This window comes from Babylonia areolata, chromosome 13, assembly GCF_041734735.1.
Source record: "Babylonia areolata isolate BAREFJ2019XMU chromosome 13, ASM4173473v1, whole genome shotgun sequence".
In the NCBI taxonomy this organism is placed as follows: domain Eukaryota; kingdom Metazoa; phylum Mollusca; class Gastropoda; order Neogastropoda; family Buccinidae; genus Babylonia; species Babylonia areolata.
This window is the reverse complement of record NC_134888.1, coordinates 12,632,740-12,657,739: the sequence shown is the minus strand read 5'-3', so window position 1 is coordinate 12,657,739 and position 25,000 is coordinate 12,632,740. Positions and strand designations below refer to the sequence as shown.

Below are 25,000 nucleotides of genomic sequence, written 5' to 3'. Positions count from 1 at the left end.
CTGCTCCACCACATGCACACAAAATTTGGATTGGACAGAGTGGAGAGTGCCCTTGTGGTGAGGGACCAATGACAACCGACCACATCCTTCAAGACTGTACGACGCATGCAGCATCCAGGAGGAAATACTGGCCAACACCGACAGCAGTGGAAGCCAAGCTGTACGGCACCCTGGAGGAGCTGCGACGGACGGCAGCCTTCATCGAGGACACCGGGCTGCTCATCTAATGGGAGGCGAACGAGGAAGAAGAAGAAGACGCTGATACTTTTTTACCATATCTCCCGGTGATAACGCATTGAAAATCCTGTGGATATGGATAGTGATTAGGATCACCACTAAATCTAATCCGTTAGTCTTCGTTCCATAATCGATGCTGCGCAAAAAAAATCGGGAAATGATGTTTTAGTTTCCTGCACAGTTTTACTGACAGATGAAGAAACAGATACTCCGTACTGAAGGCTTAGTATGCAAGGCCTGTCAAAATATTGGTCCTTTGTCACAGCTTTCTTCTTCTCACAGTCTGGTCAGGTCCTCCATCGTGAAGTAATAGTTGTTGTTTTTATCTACACCGTGAATGATGTAATGCGTATTGAATTCAGATAAACTGTACATCCTGTGAGTCGACACAGCTCTATCACGAAATGTAACGCCGGAGAAGAGGAAGGGGAGACAGGCGAGACAACCTGACAGAGAAAGAAGACAGCTGTCACCCAGTCCAACACCTACCACCCAACTCCTCTGTCCAACAGCGCGGCTGCCTCCGCATTGTCATCGTTCATCTCACCGTGAGAGAGGAACGTGTCCGTTACTCCCCTGGGGATCAGTGATCATGAGCTGAGAGACGATAGGAACTTAGCACCGGATAGATGAGACGTCAATACTTGCTGGGGAAGGCCCATATATAGGAGGTGGGTGGAATGGAAGACCAGGGATGGAAATGGGTATCAGTGGTTCCTTCAGCTGACGGAAAGTATTTGATTCGATCTGAAATACAATCTTGGTTTTCTTAACTGTGCCGTATCTTTCAATGACAGACGACTGGCCAGGAAAGGTGGAACTCCGTGTCAGAGAAACGTTTGGCAACATTGTCGATGAAACACAAAACTCAACGATAGTCGAATTCATAAGGTGAGAATTTCGACAGGGATTAATATGGTAATCTAGACAGTCGGTATGTACTAGATAACAGTAGACATGGGAAGATCTCTTCTTTATTCTTTATCTAAGAAATGTATTTTCTCAGATATCTCCCAACGTATTTACGAGACGAAATTCGTGCTTTGTCTCCATCAATCAATTGCCTAGGTTTGTCTCTTTTCAGAAGATAATCATAATTTCTTCTTTTCGCGTTACAGACAGTTCACCTTTGGAGATCCCTTCGGAAACGCACAACAAAATATATCTCCAAAAGAACTTTCAACTAAACGTTTACAGTGCATAAAAGGTTAAAAGAGGAAAAGGAATGGGGCTGTTATTGTGTAATGATCTGTTCCACAGCTCTTGAGTGGGATTCGGTTTCATTTTCTCAAGGAGGTGTCACTGCGTTCAGACAAAACCGTGTAACGTTACACCTCATCTGATAGGCAGATGACTGATCAGCAGCATCACCCAAAGTGCTTTGTCAGGCCTTGACTGCATGCATATACATTTGTGTACTTATCAGAGATTTGCCAGATGACGACACTTATATTGCCATACATTCTTTTTCAGTGCACCAAGTGCGTGTTTCATCCGAATGACCAGACACTTAGTTTGGTGTTCCGGTCGAACTTGGCAGAAGCGACACCGGAATTGGAACCCAGTTCCTCACAGACGCTGTGTTGGCAGAGAGAGAGAGAGAGAGAGAGAGAGAGAGCGTTACAAGCGTTGTGTTCATATCAATAATACAAAAATGTCTGAGCAAGCAATGACCGAAAACCGTGTTGCTCTGGCAGAGAATGAATGTCTGTCAACTCCTCGGGGAAATTGCACAAAAAGAGATCCAGTGATGTGATGCACTACTTTTTTTCAGGGTCCCGAAAGAGCTGCGATTCACTGGAAGCTGACCTCTCTCTCTCTCTCTCCCTTTCTCTCTCTACGCCCCTCTCTCTGTGTCTTTCCCTCTGTCTCTCTCTCTCTCTCCCCCCTTCTCTCTCTCTCCCTCTCCCCCCCCCCTCTCTCTCTCTGCCTCAGTTGCATGCCAACCCGCGGAGGACAGTTTTGTTTGGGGTATTTTTCAATCATTTCTCATTTTCTTTTGTTAAAGTGCTCCACGAGTAGCTGTCTTCATTGGCCGAAGAAAAGAAGAGGACCACAAGAACAAGAGAACCGAACCTTTAAGACTCAATCCAACTAAAAAATCATGAAAGAAAAAAAGTAAACACAAACAACAAGCAAAGCCGATCATGTGAGGAATAGGCACACTGACTTTTTACCTCGTGTGTGTGTGTGTGTGTGTGTGTGTGTGTGTGTGTGTGTGTGTGTGCGTTCTGGCCAAAACAAAGCACAATATCATGTTTAATGAAAAGTGGATGAAAAACCCAAGTTCTCTCATCCTTTTACATAATACATTATGCTGTGACCTTGACCTTGTCTGTTGACATGGATTTTGTTTTCACCATGACTAATCACTGTACCTGCTGTGATGAAAATTATATACAAGACCTCTCTCTCCCTTGCACCTGGACCTCTCACCTGCTTACCATATCATCATAGATGTGAAGACTTGAAAGATCATATTCATACCTACCGTCCTGTCACCACCAGCAGTCGTGAAATTACAAACGATGAAGTTAAACACACACGCGCGCGCGCGCGCACACACACACACACATCGTGTCATGACATCGACCCACTTTGTTTACACGCGCGCGAGGCGAAAGACACATCCGTTCACAAACCTTTAATCATATGTTTTTTTTTGTGATAGAAAAATGACGTGTTCTCTAATGTTCAACGCATAACTTACACATGGGTCTTTTCCTGGTGTATGTTATATCATGTACTTTATGCCCAGCTCACATATGCACTCAATAGAATCGCTGATGATGTGTATGATCACTTGTCATTTTTTAGCTGACGTGTGTTGACACGAAACATGAATACATGTAATGACCCTGTGTTTCGGTTGTCTGTGTGTCCGCGTGTATATGTATGAGTATGTCTGTGCGCGCGCTCGCGCGCGCGTGGGTGTATGCGTGTGCGTGTGAATGTGATAAACTATTAACAAAGTCATTTTCTCTGGAAATACCTTGACCGTCAATTCGTTTTTTTCCCAATTAATCAAACGTACAGAAAAAAAAAATTCCACTCAATTATCGGTTGTAAACCCTTCCGATTATTTCCGGATCGTAAACGTTCAGTCTCTGGTTTATTCCGTTTAGCCTCAGGATCCGCAAGGTTTCCTAAAAGAATTCTGGTCGTTTCCGGTTCGTTGCCAGAACGTTAGCTTGTGGTGTTAGGATAGCACGTTGTTCTGTTTCTTGTCCGCAGTTCAAAGAATAGAAAAGGAAAATCTGGACAGAACACACACAATGACACAAACTACACACCGAATGAATTAATGACGATATTGATTTAAGTAGAATGAACATACTGAAAATTCTAGTTGGCGGCACTTGTTGGTCAGCCATCTTGCCTGAAAAGTCCGTCACTGTGGATAGTTATACAAACTTTAGGCCTGGCTACTTTGGTTATCAAATATCTAAGCAGTATAGTCATGGAGATGGCGGGGATAGGTTAAAAGATACTAACGTATACATATGAGTTGTTTGGATATTCGTGTTATGCGGACCCGATGTGGCAAAGACGGTATGGCACAAACCTGCGCAAATTTTCTGCACAAATTCGTTTGTTATGTTTTGTTCGTTTCTTGATTTTACGGTGATCATATAAATATTGTCTGGATCAATTCATGCTGTTTTACACAATGTCATTGTATAATCGCAGTAATTCAATTGTTAATACTAAAGAAACTAAGCCTAACAAAGGAGATTATCGAAAATAGATTTTTATGTGGAGTGTTTGTTACGATCTCTCGAAGCAGGAAAGCCGTTGAAATTTTGATCTACATTTTTATTATGTGGGAGAACGCGCGTCCGACATACATACATGCATACATATATACATACAAAAAGAAAGAAGAGGAACAGAAGGACAGTGCTGGCCAAATTGTGGAGTCAAGCAAAGCGGATTCCAGAAGAAAGCATTCCTTGCACTCGTAGTCCGCCATCTTTCTCCCCTCTTCCCGGCCCCCTCCAGTGCAGGCGTCACCGCCCTCCCCCCCTGCTCCCCCACCCCCACCCCTCACCCCCCGTAATCCCCCCTCCCCGGCCCCCCCACCCCCACCCCTCCCGGACAGACGCTAACAGAGCGTGTCTCGCGCCTTACACGTGCCTGACCTTCACACCCACGCCCCTCTGACATTCTGCAACGTTTCAGCGTAGGCAGCTTGGCTTTGTTGTTGTTCTTGTTTTCATCTGCGTTGCGTTTCTTTTTTGAGGAGAAGATTGATTTCCATTGATCAGAGGGAAATTGTGTGTGCTGTGGCTGCCAGTCTCTGTGCGGCCTGAAATAAAACCGTGGCAGCGAGGACAGGATTTTTCCATTACTCTTGAAGTGACGATGAGGCCCAACATGTATGACTGAGCCGGCACTATGAAGAAAGGGAATGGAGGAACAACATGTGTTCACACACATTTATATGTTTATCTAGATCATTCGTTTTCTGATCATCTTATTTCTTTATTTTGTGTAATATTATCGATATACACCATTCGTATTTAAGTCATGCAATGCTTTCATGTTACACATACTTGTCACTGTGTTTCTCATAGTAAAAAACTTTGTCTTAATGTGACAAAGAATCATCCGTCTGGCTGGCTGTGTGTGTGTCCGTCGGCACATCTTCCTTTGTCTCCAGAAAAAGTTCATTTATTCCTCTCATTTCTTGTTGTCTTTATCTCCCTGTCGCTCAGTTTGTCTATAATTATATCTATCAATTTTTCTATCTATCTACCCATTACTAATGCCCATCTGCGTGTATATCTGTCTGTATACTTATCAGATAATATATCAGTTATATACATATAATATATATATATATATATATATATATATATATATATATATCCTTCTCCAGCACTCTTTCTCTCCTGATGAGTGAAACCACTGTCACCATTTTATGTCATGCGCACCCGCGTCACACATGTCATAAAGAGACACTTCTCTTGCCTCATGGGAAAAACAGGAAGAGGAATTTCTGTTCTCTTCTCCATTTTACTTTGTGACTCTCTCTGTGTGTCTCTGTGTGTGTGTAGAGAGAGAGAGAAAGAGAGAGAGAGAAAGAGAGAGAGAGCATTACAAGCGTTGTGTTCATATCAGTAATCTAAAAAATGTCTGAGCAAGCAGTGACAGAAAGCTGTGTTGCTTTGGCAAAAAATTAAATGGATGTCTGTCAACTCCTCGGGGAAATTGCGCAAAATGAGATCCAGTGACGTGAGGTCCCGAAAGGGCTGCGATTCACTGGAGGCTGACCTCTCTCTCTCAGTCTGTCTCTGTCTGTCTGTCTCTCTCACCCAGAATGTTATGCAATTGAAGTAAGCCTCTTCTTCTCGTTTCTCTGAATTGGGCGTTTGCTATTCCTGTGTACCTGTTATTCGGTGTGTTTACTTTTACCTTTACTTTTACCTTTCCCCGACGTCATTTATTGTTTCTTGCACGTACTGACTGGTCTTCTGCCTTCTAAGTGTGTCTTCTCTTTCTTTCTGGGTGCAGGAAGAAAGCTCTGTGAGTTACTCTTTTACTCTCAATGTGGATTATTTTGACTTCAAACGCACAAACACATGCACACACTAGTGCGCACATACACACCACACACACACAGATGCATACAGACATACATGCATGCAGTAAGAGAGTCGAAGATATGAAAATAGAATGTAGAATGACTTTTATAGTTCTTTTTTTTCAGCAAAGTATTGTTATCAAGTTTCGTTAATTCCAAGATTAATGAGTTAATCGCCATGCACAGTGTAGAAAATGCATTCATTTCGCACAGCCAAAAGTAGCTGAATGGGTTAGAGAGAGAGAGAGAGAGAGAGAGAGAGGGGCAGGAGAGAGAAAGAGGGGGATCAGATCAGTATGGCAAAACTCCTCCAGCCAGTCAGTGAGTCTCAGTTCGTGATCACAGTTTGCGGAACCGCTATGGAGCTGAATAACCAAAGTGTGTGTGTGTGTGTGTGTGTGTGTGTGTGACAGACAGACAGAATAAACAAACAAACCAATACTCAAAAAGGACATGCTAGGATTTTTCTTCGTTCCAAACAGATGACAGATGAATGAAGGGGTGGAATGAAGTTGCATCACTTCCAGTCAGCAGCTGGCTTGACACAACACGTGGCAGTGTACAAGTCCAAGTTAAAAAGGGAAATCTACATTCAGGATTGCCTCTGCTTTTCAGACTCATCCATCATTGTTGAATGAAATGTGGAATTAGATTTACACATCACAGCCAAAAAGTACAGAATGCAACTCTCACAGAAGTCTTCGCATTGTAAAGTTGTCTTTCCCTCCCTCACTATTGTACTGGGTGGCCAAACGAGATATTCAAACTCTCTTTAAGATTCATACAGTTCTGGCTCCATTTTGCTCGTGGCTCAGCTGGAAGTATAACAAATCGTGGAAGTATGACGAACTAGAGGGACTGATAAGTAAAGAAGAAGCTTCACAAGCATTAACAAAAAAAATGCAAAACGACAAAAGCCCAGGAACTGACGAAATGACTGTTAATTTCTTTAAGTTCTTTTGGAGACAGCTAGGGGATTTTGTAATTCGATCACTAAATGAGGGCTTTACTGAAGGGGAAATGTCTATCACACAAAAAGAAGGACAAGGAATATGCTTGCCGAAGGGAGATAAACTTAGGGAATACTTAACAAACTGGTGACCAATTTCTCTCCTTAACGTCACTTATAAAATTGAGTCAACCTGTGTTGCAAACCGGATGAAAAGAGTATTACCAAAATTATTCACGAGGACCAAACAGGGTTTATAGCAGGACGGTACATAGGAGACAATATACGAACATTGTATGACATGATACACTACCTAGAAAAAAGAAATCTGTCTGGCATTTTAGTCTCCATAGACTTTGAGAAAGCTTTTGACTCTGTCAATTGGAATTATATTCAAAATGTTCTGAAAGCGTTTAGTTTTGGAAAGGATATCAGACAATGGATACATGCCTTTTATAATAATATCAAAACCTAGTTAATGGAAAAAGGTCTCGAAGCTTCCCCATAGGCAGAGGGTGTAGACAAGGGGATCCACTATCACCCTATTTGTTTGTATTGTGTGCAGAGATACTAGCGTGTAAATTTCGGGAAGATTTCAGACATAGAATTCAAAATAAGCCAGTTTGCAGATGACACTTCATTCACGCTAGAAGGAGACAGAAAGTCTTACAAAAATTTATTTGATGCATTAAATTCTTTTGAAGAAATTTCAGGTTTAAAATTAAATGTTGAAAAAACAGTTAATGCATGGTTAGGTAGAAATAAGAATTCAAATGTAAAGTATGTAACAGAAAAACGTATGAATTGGAATCCTAAGAAATTTAAAATCCTCGGCATTTGGTTTATGAATGATCCATCGCATTTGACAGAATTTAACGTAGAAGACAAAATTAATGGAAGTGAGAAATTCATTCAAGATTTGGTTTAACGATCGTGTACACCGCTAGGAAGGGTAGCCATATTAAAATCCCTCATACTGTTTGAACTAGTGTACCTGTGGATGTTTTTACCAAACCCACCAGACAGTGAAATTTAAAAACTTCAGAATATGTGTTTTGAGTTTGCATGGGACAAGAAGCCGGACAAAATAAAACGAATACACTCAGTTCACAGTATTGAAAATGGGGGCATTGGATTACCAAACATACACGCATTTATACAAGCACTGAGACTGTCTTGGGTAAGGAAACTCTTTGTAGGAAATTTCAAATGGAAAAGAATATTACAAACCACTTGCCCGGAAATAGCTAGGTTAAACTGTTATGGCTCGAAGAGGTTCTTAAAAGATAATTATGATAATTTTTGGAAAAATGTTATGAAGGCTTATGACAATTTCAACACACACACTGAACTGTATAACAGCTAAAGAGTTATCAGCTGAACCCACCTTTTTCAATGCCAGATTTAGATTCGACAACAATCCTTTTCACTTTAAAAGCTGGACAGCAAAAAAATATGCATTTTTACGTGCGTGATATTCTAGATGAAAACTGTCAAATTTTAAGGAAGAAAGACTTGTTTAAGAAGTGGAGAATAAGAACGAATTACCTTAGTTGCATTCAATCAATCAAAGAATACGCCAGAAAAAGAAATATAGTATAAGACAGTCCTCACAACAATGGAAATAGTAAGGCGTTAGAAACCATTTGTGGGGTAAAAAAGGGAACACGGATTTATTACGACATAATCTTGGAGAAAAACGAAATTTTTTATATGAAAGCTTTTTATGAAATGGGAAAATAGGTTAGGTACTCAGACTGATTGGAAGAAAACATTGAAAAAGATATACAGAACCAAAGAAATAAAGATGAAATGGTTTCATCTTAGACTATGTCATGGAATTTTAGTGTCAAATATTGATAAAAAACAACAACAAAAAAACATGGGTGTAGCTGATGACAAATGTAACTTTTGTTACCTTGAAAAAGACACAGTGCAAAATTAATTATGGTTTTGTCCAGTTTCGCAAACCTTTTGGTAGGATTTTAATAAGTTATTGAGAGAGAAATGTGAAAACTGTGAACGACTGTCATTTAACTTTGAATTGGTATTGTTTGGAACTGATGATGAAAATAAAACGGATGATGCTTTTAATTTAATGTTATTATGGGCAATTTTTTATGCATAGGAGTAGGATCAATCAAATAACACCAACTCTGCAAGCATTCCTGCTTGACCTTAAGTATACATACAAGTTAGAAAAGCATGTACACACAATGGAAATGAATTACTGTGATTTTGCTTTTTTTTTTAAAATGGCTACCATACTCTGTGTTGGTAATAGAACATTGAGTAAAATGAAAACTGTCATCATAATACATTATATGAATGATGCATGTTTGATAGGATTTATAACAATATCAGAAATGAATATACTGCAAAATTTGACGTGTTTGTACATTTAATAAAAGAAGTTAGCCGCCACAGGTAATTGATATCACAATTATATCAGTATCAGTTGCTCAAGGAGGCGTCACTGCTTTCGGTCAAATCCATATACGCTACACCACATATGCCAAGCAGATGACTGACCAGCAGCGTAACCCAATTATAGTAATCCTTTAATAACACTTTATAAAAACTCCTTGAAGCTTTGTCATTACGAATACATGCCATTATGTGGACATTTGTTATCACTGTCAATATTTCATTTTTTTCTGGTTCTTTATTATTTGTTATTGTTATTCTTCTTATTATTACTATTGTAAGTATTATCATATTAAAAACAACAACATTGTATCTCAATAAGTTAATGATTTTTTCGATGTTCATTGATGGACTAAATGTTTTGCTCTGTGAATGTTGAATCACAACGTTGTGAAATGTCAGAATATAATCTTGTGTACAAGGGGGGGATGGTGGGGTGGGGGGTTGTCAACAACAACAACAACAAATCGTGGAAGTCAGGGCCGAAACAACGCCTCCAAAAAGATCCATGCTCACTCTGTCATCCCTGGGCTGCAGTAACGAACTGAAGCTACGGGCAACACAAAGGTCCCCTGCTCGGGACGCTCCGAAACGTGCTCTCTCCACCCTCGGTAATCGTATGGCTGCGACTTCTGTGAGACGTCAGTGACTGCAGACGGCAATAAAGGTAGACTTGAAAGAAAGATGTGGAACTCCTTATTGTGTGCCTTCTAATCCAGCGAGGTCTGCGGGCTGTTGGTCCTGGAGCCATTTTCCAAGACGGCAATGCCCGTAATGCATCGTGCCTATCCCCTGTGGGATTTCATGCAGACACAGGGGTCTATATGATACAGTTTGCAGAACGTTCACCATATCTGCCGCCTACTCAACATACGTGGGATGGGTCGATATGTGTGCCGGTGTAACGTGCTAAAACTGCCCCCCTTTCTAGTTTAACTCCCGGGAGTCAGTCTGGCACTGTTCCAGATTAATTCCCGGGAGTTAATCTGGGTCTGCACCAAAGCAGCCCCCCTAACAGGTCTAGAACGGGCCCCCCATCTCCTCTTTCTGTTTATTAGGCCTGTTCCAGAATGAACCCCTACCAGTCTCAGAATTACTCCCGGGGAGTTGTTTTGAACCTAAAAATTTTGACTCTAACTCCGGGGAGTTCATATGGGGCAGTGCGAGATCAGCCCCCAAACCCCTTGGAGAGTTAAACTGATGCTGTTCCAAACTGACTCCCGGGAGTTCTTCTGGGCCCAAAATTTTCACATCAAAATGACTCCCTGGGAGTTAAACTGGCGCAAGTGGAGAGTTATTCCAGGACAGGCCCAGAACAGCCCCCCCTGGAGAGTTAAACTGGACCTGGCCCTTCTGGGGAGTTCATCTGGCACTGGCCCAGAACAGCCCCCCTAGAGAGTTGAACTGGACCTGGCCCAAAACAGCCTCACTTCTGGGGAGTTCATCTGGTACTAGCACGTAACAGCCCCCCCCCGACAGTTAAACTGACCCTGGCCCAGAACAGCCCCCCCCCTCCCCCCTCCCGCCCCCACCCCCGAAGTTTAAACTGGACCTGGCCCAGAACAGCCCCCCTCCTGGAGAGTTAATCTGGTACCAGCCAAAAACAGCACTCCAGAGAGTTAAACTGGACCTGCATCAAAACAGCCCCCCACCTGGGGAGTTAATCTGCCATCGGCCCAGAACAACCCACCAAGAGAGTTAAATTGGACCTGGCCCACAACATTATTCAACCAGAAACATTTTGCAGCGAACATCAGAACATGGAGCACAAAAAGCGAAAGCTAATATGGGGAGTTAATCTGGTACCTGCCCAGAACAGACCCTCCCCCCACCCCGGAGAGTTAAACTGGACCTGGTCTAAAACTGCCCCCTATCTGTGGAGCTAATCTGGCACTGGCCCTCAACAGCCCATGGAGAGTTAAACTGGACTTGGTCCAGAACAGCCCCCCCCCTCCCCCCTTGGAGAGTTAAACTGGACCTGGTCCAGAACAGACTCCCCTCCCCACCCCACCCCTTCTAGAGTTAAACTGGACCTGGTCCAAAACAGCCACCCCCGCACACCCCTTGGAGAGTTAAACTGGAACTGGTCCTGAACAGCCCCCCCCCCCACCACCACCACCCCCTGGAGAGTTAAACTGGACCTGGTTCAGAACAGCCCCCCCCCCCCCCCTTGCAGAGTTAAACTGGACCTGGTCCAGAACAGCTACCCCCCTCCTTGGAGAGTTAAACTGGACCTGGTCCAGAACAGCTCCCCCCCCCCCCTCCTTGGAGAGTTAAACTGGACCTGGTCCAGAACAGCCCCCCTAAGACATCTGGGGAGTTAATCAGGCACCAGACTGGAACAGCCACCCACTGGAGAGTTAAATTAAACCTGGTCCAGAACAGCCCCTCCACACCCCTTGGAGAGTTAAACTGGCACCCTCACCCCCACACCTCTTGGAGAGTTAAGCTGGACCTGGTCCAAAACAGCCTCCCCCCCCCACCCCACCCCCACCCCCGCTTGGAGAGTTAAACTGGACCTGGTCCAGAACAGAACCCCCACCCACCCCTTCTAGAGTTAAACAGGACCTGGTCCAGAATCGCCCCCCCCCCCCCCCCCCCCACCCCCGGGGAGTTAAACTGGACCTGGTCCAAAACAGCCACCCACCCCCACCCCCCTTGGAGAGTTAAACTGGACCTGACCCAGAACAGCGCCCCCCCCCCCCCCCCCCCCCCCTTGAAGAGTTAAACTGGACCTGGTCCAGAACAGACCCCCCTTCAAGCTTGGAGAGTTAAACTGGACCTGGTCCGGAACAGACACTCCCCCCCCCCCCCCCGACCCCTTGTAGACTTAATCTGGACCTGGTCCAGAAACGCCCCCCCCCCCCCCCTCGGAGAGTTAAACTTGACCTGGCCCAGAACAGCCCCCCCCCCTCCCCTGGGGAATTAATCAGGCACCGGACTGGAACAGCCACCCACTGGAGAGTTAAATTAAACCTGGTCCAGAACAGCCCCTCCACCCCCCTTGGAGAGTTAAACTGGCACCCTCACCCCCACACCTCTTGGAGAGTTAAATTGGACCTAGTCCAGAACAGCCCCCATCCCTCCCCCTCCCTTGGAGAGTTAAACTGAACCTGGTCCAAAACAGCCTCCCCTCCCCTCTTGGAGAGCTAAACTGGACCTGGTCCAGAACAGCTCCCCCCCCCCCCCCCCCCTTGGAGAGTTAAACTGGACCTGGTCCAGAACAGCCACCTCCCACCCCCACCCCCCCTTGGAGAGTTAAACTAGACCTGGTCCAGAACAGCCCCCCTTCCCCCATTGGAGAGTTAAACTGGACCTGGTCCAGAACAGACCCCCGTCCCCCCTTGGAGAGTTAAACTGGACCTGGTCCAGAACAGACCCCTAAGACATCTGGGGAGTTAATCAGGCACCGGACTGGAACAACCACCCACTGGAGAGTTAAATTAAACCTGGTCCAGAACAGCCCCCCCCCCCCCTCCCCTTGAAGAGTTAAACTGGACCTGTTCCAGAACAGCCCCCCTAAGACAACTGGGGAGTTAATCAGGCACCAGACTGGAACAGCCACCCACTGGAGAGTTAAATTAAACCTGGTCCAGAACAGCCCCTCCACTCCCCTTGGGGAGTTAAACAGGCACCCCCACCCCCACCCCCCTTGGAGAGTTAAACTGGACCTGGTCCTAAACAGCCTCCCCTCCCCCCTTGGACAGTTAAACTGGACCTGGTCCATAACAGCCTCCCCTTACAGACTTTAACTGGACCGCCACCCACCACCCCTCTTGGAGAGTTAAACTGGACCTGGTCAGGAACAGCCCCCCCCCCCCCCCCCCCCCACCCCCACCTCCTTGGAGAGTTAAACTGGACCTGGTCAAGAACAGCCCCCCTAAGACATCTGGGGAGTTAAACTGGACCTGGTCCAGAAGAGCCCCCCCCCCTCCCCCATTGGACAGTTAAACTGGACCTGGTCCAGAACAGACCCCCCTCCCCCCTTGTAGAGTTAAACTGGACCTGGTCCAAAACAGCCACCTCCCCCGCCCCCCTTGGAGAGTTAAACTGGACCTGGTTCAGAACAGCCCCCCCCCCCCCCTGGAGAGTCAAACTAGACCTAGTCCAGAACAGCCCCCTCCCCCTGGAGAGTTAAACTGGACCTGGTCAGGAACAGCCCCCCCCCCCCCCGCCCCCCCACCCCCACCTCCCTTGGAGAGTTAAATTGGACCTGGTCAGGAACAGCCTCCCGCCTCTCCACCCCCACGGAGAGTTAAACTGGACCTGGTCCAGTACACCCCCCCCCCCTTTTGAGAGTTAAACTGGACCTGGTCCAGAACACCCCCCCCTCCCCCTTGGAGAGTTAAACTGGACCTGTTCCAGAACAGAAGCCTAAGACATCTGGGGAGTTAATCTGGCACCTGACTGGAACAACCACCCACTGGAGAGTTAAATTAAACCTGGTCCAGAACAGCCCCCCCCCCTCCCCCACGCTCCCCTTGGAGAGTTAAACTGGACCTGCCCCCACCCCACTCCCTCTGTGGAATAAATCTGATTTTAGACACAAGAAAAACAATCTTCAAATGTATATACAAACTGGACTCTCCATCACTCTGTAGGGGGGCTGTTCTGGGCTAGTACTAGACTAACTCCCCAGATGGGAGGCTGTTTTAACCAGGTCCACTTTAACTCTCTAGGGGGGCTGTTCTGGGCTAGTACTAGACTAACTCCCCAGAAGGGAGGCTGTTTTAACCAGCTCCACTTCAACTCTCTAGGGGGGGCTGTTTTGGTACAGGTCCAGTTTAACTCTCCAGGGGGGCTGTTCTGGGCCAGTGCCAGATGAACTCCCCAGGAGGGGCTCTGTTTTGGGCCACGTCCAGTTTAACTCTTAAGGGGCTGTTCTGGGCCAGGTTCAGTTTAACTCTCCAGGAGAGCTGTTCTGGGCCAGGTCCAGTTTAACTCTCTAGGGTGGCTGTTTTGGGCCGGTGCTCCAGGGGGCTATTCTAGGCTGTTGCAAGATAAACTTCCTAGGAGGATGGAGTTTGTTCTGGTGGAGGTCTAGTTTTCCTCTCCACGGTGGCTGTTCTGGGCTGGTGCCAGATAAACTTCCTAGAAGGATGGGGGGAGGAGCTGTTTTGGGCCAGGACCAGTTTAACTCTCCAGGGGGGCTGTTCCAGGCTGATGAGGATGATGGAGTCTCACGTCGGACCGACGTATGAGTAGGCAGGCAGGCTTATCTGTCGGTGTTCTAGGCTGGTTCCAGATTAACTCCCCAGGAGGAGGGGGGAGGGGCTGTTCTAGGACAGGTCCAGTTTAACTCTCCAGGGGGGCTGTTCCAGGCTTGAGCCAGAATAACTCCCCAGGAGAGGTGGGGGGAGGCTGTACTGGGACAGGTCCAGTTTAAATCTTCAGAGGGGCTGTTCCAGGCTGGAGCTAGATTAATCCCCAGGAGGGGGGGTGAGCTGTTCTGGGACAGGTCCAGTTTAACTCTCCAGGAGGGGCTGTTCCAGGCTTGAGCCAGATTAACTCCTCATGAGAGGGGGGGGGGGGGTGTTCTGGGACAGGTCCAGTTTAACTCTCCAGGCTGGAGCTAGATTAACTCCCCAGGAGGAGGGGGGCTGTTCTGGGACAGGTCCAGTTTAACTCTCCAGGCTGGGGCCAGATTAACTCCCCAGGAGGAGGGGGGCTGTTCTGGGACAGGTCCAGTTTAACTCTCCAGGCTGGGGCCAGATTAACTCCCCAGGAGGAGGGGGGCTGTTCTGGGACAGGTCCAGTTTAACTCTCCAGGCTGGAGCCAGAATAACTCCCCAGGAGAGGTGGGGGGAGGCTGTACTGGGACAGGTCCAGTTTAACTCTCCAGGCTGGAGCCAGATTAACTCCCAAGGAGGAGGGGGGCTGTTCTGGGACAGGTCCAGTTTAACTCTCCAGGGGGTCTGTTCCAGGCTTGAGCCAGATTAACTCCACATGAGAGGGGGGGGGGCTGTTCTGGGACAGGTCCAGTTTAAATCTCCAGAGGGGCTGTTCCAGGCTTGAGCCAGATTAACTCCACATGAGAGGGGGGGGGGCTGTTCTGGGACAGGTCCAGTTTAAATCTTCAGAGGGGCTGTTCCAGGCTGGAGCTAGATTAATCCCCAGGAGAGGGGGGGGGCTGTTTTGGGACAGGTCCAGTTTAACTCTCCAGGGGGGGCTGTTCCAGGCTTGAGCCAGATTAACTCCTCATGAGAGGGGGGGGGGGGGCTGTTCTGGGACAGGTCCAGTTTAACTCTCCAGGCTGGAGCCAGATTAACTACCCAGGAGGAGGGGGGCTGTTCTGGGACAGGTCCAGTTTAACTCTCCAGGGGGTCTGTTCCAGGATTGAGCCAGATTAACTCCACATGAGAGGGGGGGAGGGGGCTGTTCTGGGACAGGTCCAGTTTAAATCTCCAGAGGGGCTGTTCCAGGCTTGAGCCAGATTAACTCCACATGAGAGGGGGGGGGGGCTGTTCTGGGACAGGTCCAGTTTAAATCTCCAGAGGGGCTGTTCCAGGCTTGAGCCTTATTAACTGGTCAGGAGAGGGGGGCGCTGTTCTGGGACAGGTCCAGTTTAACTCTCCAGGCTAGAGCCAGATTAACTCCCCAGGAGGAGGGTGGGGGACTGTTCTTGGACAGATCCAGTTTAAATCTCCAGGGGGCTGTTCCAGGCTGGAGCCAGATTAACTCCCCAGGAGAGGGGGAGGGGCTGTTCTAGGACAGGTGCAGTTTAACCCTACGGGGGGGTTGTTCCAGGCTGGAGCCGGGTTAACTCCCCAGGAGAGGGGGGGGGGGCTGTTCTGGGACAGGTCCAGTTTAACTCTCTAAGGGGGCTGCAGCCAGATTAACTCCCCAGGAGAGTGGGGGCTGTTCTGGGACAGGTCCAGTTTAACTCTCCAGAGGGGCTGTTTTAGGCTGGTTCCAGATTAACTCCCCAGGAGGAGGGGGGGGGAGCTGTTTTCGGCCAGGACCAGTTTAACTCTCTAGGGGGGCTTTCCAGGCTGGAGCCAGATTAACTCCCCAGGAGAAGGGGGGGGGGGGTGCTCTAGGCCAAGTCCAGTTTAACTCTCTAGGGGGGTCTGTTTTGGGCCGGTGCCAGTTTAACTCTCCAGGAGGGGGAGGGGGCTGTTCTGGGCCAGGTTTAATTTAACTCTCCAGTGGGTGGCTGTTCCAGTCCGGTACCAGATTAACTCCCCAGATGTCTTAGGGGGGCTGTTCTGGGCCAGGTCCTGTTTAACTCCCAAAGGGGAAGTGCTGTTTTGGGCGAGTGCAAAATTGACTCCCCGGGGGGCTGTTCTAGTCCTGTTGGGGGGCTGATTTAGTGCAAACCCAGATTAACTCCCGGGAGTTAAACTGGTAAGGGGGGCAGTTTCAGGACGTTACACCGGACAACCACCCGCCGATATCGCTGACCTTTCTGTTTCTTTATGCAGCAACAGCACTGCAGAGACAATGGCAGCGAACGGTAGCCGCAACCACGACTGACTGGGCAAAGACGCTGTTCGCCCAACAGACAGAGGAGAAAGGTGCCATCCTCTTTGATGACCATGCCATTCCTCAGCGTCCTGGCATCGTTGCCAGCTTTCTGCAAAATGACCAGTTTGTCAGAGTGAACTGGCAAGCCAACTCTCCTGATCTGTCATCCACTGAACACACTGGAGACGGGCGCAATAGCTGAGTGGTTAATTAAAACGTTGGACTTTCAATCTGAGGATCACTGGTGTGTGCGTTTGTTTATTTAGGTATTCTGGTATGGATAGTGATGTGTGGTAAAATCGTATATTGGAAATATAAATAAAACTACGCGCGCAATAGACGATTGGATTTTCAATCTGAGGGTCCCGGGTACGAATGTCGGTAACGGCTCCTGCTGGGTAAAGGGTGGAGATTTTTCCGTTCTCCTAGGCCAACAAATGTGCAGACCAGCTTGTGTCTGAACCCCTTTGTGTGTGTATACGCAAGCAGAAGATCAAATACGCACGTTAAAGATCCTGTAATCCATGTCAGCGTTCGGTGGGTTATGGAAACAAGAACATGCCCATCATGCACACCCCCGAAAACAGAATCTGGCTGCCTATATGGCGGGGCAAAAACGGTCATACACGTAAAAGCCCACTCGTGTACATACGAGTGAACGTGGGCGTTGCAGCCCACGAACGAAGAAAAAGAAGAACACACTGGAATGTTTTAGGTGAAAGTCAGAAGCACCCACTCCCCAAACCCGTCATCCAACAGCAGCTGGTATTGTTTCCACAGCAAAGGTAGATCAGGAAACTCCCCAATGTCAACACGTCCATCTGTCTGCTGATGTTCGCGCTGAATGACGAACGGGGAAGAATGTAAAACGTTCATGTATTTGTGATTACAGGACAAGTCATCAGCTTTGCGTCAGTATAAAAGGACAAGTGATCATTTTTGTCTCATCATAAAGTAGGCACTATATGGCAAATGTTTGGTGCAGAAACCATGACATGATTTCAGACTGGCGTTACGTGCACGTGCAGTGCATGTCTCAGGTCCATCATCATGACCTGACTTCCTGGCTGCCTGTCTTGTTTGTCTCTTGGTGCACATTTAGAACAATATGAAAATAAATGTTTTCCGCACTGTCAACCTGATGACGTGATGTCATGTCACAGCCACCAGACCAGGAGCTGACGTCATAAGCGGTGTGTTTGGGGCCCGGTGGTCACACTACCAGACTGTGTGTGACACTGTGCAGGACTCTGGGGGAGTACCCGGTCTGGTTCAAAACCCACTGGTCTATCTGCCTGCCAACCTCACCGTCTGCTGGGTACCTAAAGTGAGGAATGCTTGACATCCCCCCTCTCTGTCTGTCTGTCTTTCCCTCTCTCTGTCTGTCTGTCTTTCCCACTCTGTTCACATACACACACGCGACCACATTCATGTAAAAACTGATTCAGAATCTCTTGGTTTTGCGATTTTCAGTGTCTTCATGGGTAAACAAACGGATATGCTTACAGAGACAGGGAGTCTGTCCTAATGTGACATGGTAGTACCCATGAGAAAAGGACAGAACCCCAAAGCTATCATGGATGCATGCTAAAGCGAAAGGGTTATCTAGAAGAATTATGCATGCTAAAAGGCTACCTAGAACGTAAACTGAAGAGGCAACCTAGCTTACCTGTGTTCCCCACTTTCTAAGTCAAGTGACGGATCCATTAGAGATAACGCCTGAAAACAGTGAATGTGCCTGGTTGTTAGTGATATTTGTGAGCACCATCTTTAACGGTGAACACGTGCTTCGCTTTTTTTGCCAGTCCTGACAGAGAATGGTACGGAGGGTATACACCAGGGCCATGGTCATAACTGATGAGGTCCTGACAGAGAATGGTACAGTGGGTATACACCAGGTCCATGGTCATAACTGATCAGGTCCAGGCAGGGCAGCCCTAGCGTGCGGTAACAAGCAGTGCCCAGGAGGCCGGGGCTATAAACAGCACATTTTGAATGATAGAAAGGTTACTAGAACGTGCCGTTTTCTACCATTTACCACTTAATTCCAGGTGGGGTGCACGTTCTGGAAACGGATATTCTTCTATCTTCACGATGACGCCTACAGTCCGTGGACCTCCAAACCAGTGAAGTCACCCTTCGACATTGACAGAATCTTTGTCCATCTGCATGGCGGCAAAAAGAAAAGTCTGCGCTTCGATGACGAACGTGAGCATGACGTCATCTTCCACACGCGCCGCGTCATGTTCGCGCGAGATCCTTGGAGTCGCCTCTGGAGCGAGTAATGGTTTGGAATGTGTGTGTGTGAATGGGGGCCTGGGGGATGTATTTGTTTGTAACTGTGGTATAGTCCAGTAATCTAACAAACTGACTAGACATGCATGTGTGTGTGAAGGGGTGGATGGAAGTGTGCAGTGTGCAGGCCTTCCAAGCTTGAAAAGAACAAAATACCAAACAGATGGTTTTAGGTCGGGTACCAGGATGTTCATTTCAGTGTATTGAAGTAGCTGCTACAGTTCAGACTTTTGCATATATATATATATATGGACGGGAGTGGCGGGGGGGTGGGGGGTGGGGGAAATAAATCCTCCCTCAAATCTGTGAAAAGTGACTGGGGCACCACACAGAAAAACTATTCACCAGATTCCTCCAGGTCTGTCGGTTGCGTGTCAAAGCCTGGGTCTCTGCGAATGGCTTCCCTGTCCATTCTGCAGTGTTGTCAGTCCAACATTGTTTCTGTCTTCTCCTCCGTCTCCCTCCTTCAACAGTTCCTTGGAAGATTGGTTCAGCAAGGTCACTGGATTTTGTGTCAACAGATCTTTATAAGATCCAAAGTGCTGGAAGGTTTGGCGAACTTGTTCATTGGTGATATGATCAGAGTATCATAAGTTGAGATAACACCTCATTTTAACGTACACACACACACACACACACACACACACACACACACACATATATATATATATATATATATATATATATATATACAGAGAGGGTGAGAGAGAGAGAGAATGCCGGATCTACCCCTATTGAAAGTGTTTGTATGCGCTAGCAGTTGCAGGCTTTACCTTGTGTTTTACACACACACACACACACACACACACACACACACACACACACACACACACACAAACATATACATATATATATATATATATATATATATATATATATATATATATATATTCATATAATTATATAGATACACACACATAATATATATATATATATATATATATATATATATATATATATATATATACATAGGCCTACATGCATACGTACATACATAGGCTTATATATTCATATCATCACACACACACATTATATATATAGGCCTATATATTCATATCATTGCACACACACATTACATATATATATATATATATATATGTGTGTGTGTGTGTGTGTGTGTGTGTGTGTGTGTACATAGGCCTACATGCATACATACATACATAGGCCTATATATTCATATCATTAAAACTTACGTGTGTATAGACAGATAGATAGACAGACAGACAGTTAGATAGATAGATAGATAGATAGATAGATAGATAGACAGACAGACAGATACATAGATAGGTGATGATGATGATTATCTTGATCATAATGATGATGATGATGGTGATAATAATGATAATAAATTTGTTCATATATCGCTAAATCCAATAATAGTGTACTCTGAGCCCTTTACATTTACAATTTAATTTTTTTTAATTAACACAGAGAGAGAGAGAGAGAGAGAGAGAGAGAGAGAGAGAGAGAGAGAATCAAATTTTAAAAGGCCATAATGCAATCATATTATCTCCACGGATCTTTTCATATAGGGAGCCCCCCTTCATTTATTTTTTTACCAAAAAAGTTTCCTTTGTCATGGGGATAGTTGTTATCTTGTTCTCAAACACAGATCTTAGAGGAAAATGAGATAGAGAGAGAGAGAGAGAGAGAGAGAGAGAGAGACAGACAGACAGACAGACAGACAGACAGACAGACAGACAGACAGACAGAGACAGGGACAGAGACAGAGAGACAGAGACAGAGAACGAACGAACGATTTATTCAATATAAGGCCATCGCCCCATTTGAAGGGGTTAGACAAAAGTAAAGAAGATTTTCTACCTTATAATTATAGTGTTATGAATATTGTTAGCATACACACAACATACGGACACAAAAGTATTGCGTGAACAAGTAAATATTCAGACTCCAAGAGAAAAACAACAAAACAAACAAGCATCAAAAAGCAATCGTCATTGCCTTACTCTCTGGCATCGAATAATTTTGTTGCGTTCTCACGCCTCTTCAAAGCGTTGTATATATAGAGAGAGATAAACTTATCATTATATTTTCTTTTTTTGATGACAAGAGCATTTGTAACGAAAACAGGTTCTGCCTATCGTGATAAATGTGTGGTATAAATTTTGTTCTTAAATCGTGGAAGATAGTGGCAGCGTAATACAAAGTGGATTTCATCTTAAGTTTCTTCTTTACACAATGGACATATTTCATCTTTCTCGTAACTGTATCGGGAACTATGTACAGCAATTTCCGACATCCCCAATCTAAATTTTGTCAACGCATTCCTCACATGTCTATTCATATTCAATAAGATATAAGGTTCGGCGGTGGGAAGTGTCTTAAATCACTTGAATTCATGTGTTCTTCCCACTGTTGCTATCTAACATTAATGAGTCTTTGACTGAAATGTCCTAATAAAAGTTTGCATGCATCCTACCCTCTAATATTCCCAAACATACAAGAACCCATTATTACATAGAACGTTTCGGACTTGTTACCCAGTTGGTTTTTCCTTTTTCGTCCAGTAACAACAACGATTTATAAGCTTTTGACGGTAATCTGTTTTCATCCATTTGTACTAATCTGAACCAATATCTTATACTTCGAACAACAGCATTGATACAAATAGGAAACCTTCCAAGTTCTCTGTACACTAAATCGTTTGGAGTTTTCATGCTGACGCCAAGGTATCTTTTTAATGCAAACAAATGAACTTTCTCAACCACTGATTAACTAGATTCAAGACTCCATAATTCAGCTCCATAGAGAGCCACTGATTGTAACTGAATATCAAACAATTTTATATATAAGTTCAGAGAAGTATTGTTAAGTTTATACAACTTACTTAATATAGACAGAAGACATCTTTTAGCCCTGCAAACTTAAAACTGAGTTTCGTTGAAAAATATATACCAAGGTATTTATATGAATTCACAACTCCCATCTCAGTACCATTATAATACCATTTCTCACAAGCAGCCAAATAACCACCTTTTCTAAAGACCACAGTGTTGCTTTTACTCAAATTCACTTAGAGCTTCAAATTTGATGTCCCTCTGGCTAAACTGTTTAATTGAGACTGGAGGCCAACAACTGTTTCGGATAATAACAAAACATCATCAGCAAACAAAAGTATGAAGAGCTCTACAAGACTATTATCCAGTCTGGCACCATGCCGACCATTTTGAATTATTTCAAGCGTCAATTCGTATAACAAATAATGAAAACAAGAAAGGCAAGGCCTTCAAGACCCACTTGTGATACACTTTTTAAAAAAATCCAAGCTTTTTATGTATTGAGTATAATGCATTTACTGTTATATTTATATTTTTTGTATTCTCTAAACTTGGCATTTTGATCTGATATTCGACCCAACAAAAGATCTGTCATTATTATCATTTTTTGTTCAAACAGGAACTTCTTTTGCTAAGCATGGAAGTTTTATTTATTGCAAACGTTTTGGTGTAGACAGTAAAACAAGGGAAATTACTCTGCTGGGGGAACTTAGTTTGCTTTAAACTGATCTTTTTCATCTTAAACATTACATTTTGAAATTATACTCAATACATAAAAAGCTTGGATTTTTTTTTAAAAAGTGCTTCACAAGTGAGTCTTGAAGGCCTTGCCTCTCTTGTTTCAAAATGTAATGTTTAAGATGAGAAAGATCAGTTTAAAGCAAATTAACTCCACTACCATTACAGAGTAATTTCCCTTTTTTACTATCTGCACCAAAACGTTTGCAAAATAAATAAAACTTCCATGCTTAGCAAAAGAAATTCCTGTTTGAACAAAAAATGATAATAATGACTGCTCTAGCTGTTGGGTCAGAATATCAGATCAAAGTGCCAAGTTTAGAGAATACAAAAAATAAAAATATAACAGTAAATGCAGTTTGCATATAATTAGGCTTCATTCTTTATTTTTTTTGTGCCCATCCCAGAGGCGCAATATTGTTTTAAACAAAATGACTGGAAAAAACTGAATTGTTCCTTTTTTTATGCCAAATTTTGTGTCAACTGACAAAGTAGTTGCAGAGAAAATGTCAATGTTAAAGTTTACCACGGACACACAGACACACACACACACACAGACAACTAGACACTGGGTTAAAACATAGACTCACTTTGTTTACACAAGTGAGTCAATAACACAGGACTACAAACATCACCCTGTTTTACGCCACTTGTACAATTAATGTATTCTGTAAGTTTATCACCACGCCTTACTCTAGCTTTAATAGTATCATACATGCATCTTAAGCATTTACTTACCATTTATACCATTTTTCAGAAGAAATGGCCACAGCAATTTTCTCGAAACTGAATCAAATGCCTTCTCAAAATCTATAAAAGCTACGTACAATTTTCTGTTTGAACAAAATTGTTTTTGAATAAGTGCTAATAATGTAAACATTTGATCAATAGTAGAGTAATCTCTCTTAAAACCCGCCTGGTATTCCCCTGTACTATTATTCTGATCAACCCATTCTTGTAATCTATTGTTTATAACAAAACTATAAAGCTTACTGCTAATATCACACAACGATATTCCTCTATAATTGTTTGGATCATTCATATTACCCTTCTTAAAAAGAGGAACGATGATATTCTCTGACCAGTTATCCGGATATTGACCCTTATCAAAAAGAACATTGAACAACTTAACAAGAAAGTCAACAACTAGATCACCAGCATATTTTAACATCTCTGCAATAATACCGTCAGGACCACTAGATTTACCCATTTTCAATTTCCTGATAGCAGAAAGTACCTCTTCCTTTGAAATTGGTCTGTCTAGAAAACCATCATCGTTGTCTGGCACACTCTCAGATAATTCTTCTTGAACTACTTTTTCTAGCACACTTTGAAAATGATGAAACCACTGCTCAACACTTGTATCGTTATGAGGCTGAAATTTTGATTTAAAAAGTTTACGCATATTTTGCCAGAATACCTTTTGATCTGAAATGGATTTGACGAGATTATCAAGAACAGTCCTATCGAAATCGCCCTTCTTCTTCTTCAGTAAACGCTAATATTCCTTTTTAGTATTACAATAAGTTAAGCCATCACCCTTGTCTTTCGTTCTACGACATATCCTCAGTAATCTTTTGACATGCCGCTTAGCATTTCTGCACTCAGCATCATACCATTCATTAACTTTCCAAAGTCCATTAACACATTTTTTTTCATGTATTCAGCATTTTCTTTTAGTAAGTCATTGAACATTTTCAATGCTACATTTATATCAACTTCCAATAGACGTAATGCAAATGTCAACTGTTCACTACATTTTTCTGAACTCATCATATTAACTAACTGATATCCATTGTCATAACCCCAGTCATAATTTTCTGTGAACATTTTCTTAGTTATAATTGTATTTCCAGTGGTAAGTGGTCTGATTCAGTCCTATCTACAACCCCCAGTTGACCATACTCCAAAACAAAGGCAAAAAAATCTTCAGAAACAATGAAATAATCAACCACGCTATATCCTGATTTTGATATGAATGTATAACGACCTTCCTGATCGCCATTACAAACAGCATTAATAATGCACAAACCAAATGCAGTACACACATTTAAGATGTTCTTCCCGTAAGAGTTCAATGTTGTATCCTCAGAGCACCTTACAACAGTATCATTAGAGAGCTCTGAAAATTGGTCAGTTGCACTTTGGTTTGCAGGGAAAATGTTAGATGTTCTTCCATTCAAGTCACCACATAAAATTATGTAGACGTCATCAAACGATGCAATTGTATCAGTACGAAATTCTTCCAGAACAGAAATACCATTGTCAACATTTAAACGGGCATAGACAGGGGAATTTTCTGGTGGAATACATGCACACACATAAATTATATCTTTATCAGTTCCATAGACTTGTTTATCCAATAAGAAGCAAAGAATATTCGTGTAGCTACACTTAATTTCTTTGACAAAAGGAAAAAAAAACATTTCTAATTAAACAAACTCCACCAGATTCGTCTGCCTTGTTTTGTTAATTTTACAGCCGGTTTGCAAAATACGGTAT

General features: G+C 44.2%; 1 protein-coding gene across 1 annotated transcript in view; it reads left to right on the top strand.

Moving 5' to 3' along the window:
- Positions 1-25,000, top strand: part of LOC143288831 (carbohydrate sulfotransferase 10-like) — a 51,553-nt gene that overhangs the window by 19,583 nt on the left and 6,970 nt on the right. Inside the window, exons 3-4 of the mRNA XM_076597476.1 lie at positions 17,831-17,994; positions 18,719-18,948. Coding sequence (XP_076453591.1) covers positions 17,831-17,994; positions 18,719-18,948 — 394 coding nt within the window. The remainder of the gene's footprint in view (positions 1-17,830; positions 17,995-18,718; positions 18,949-25,000) is intronic.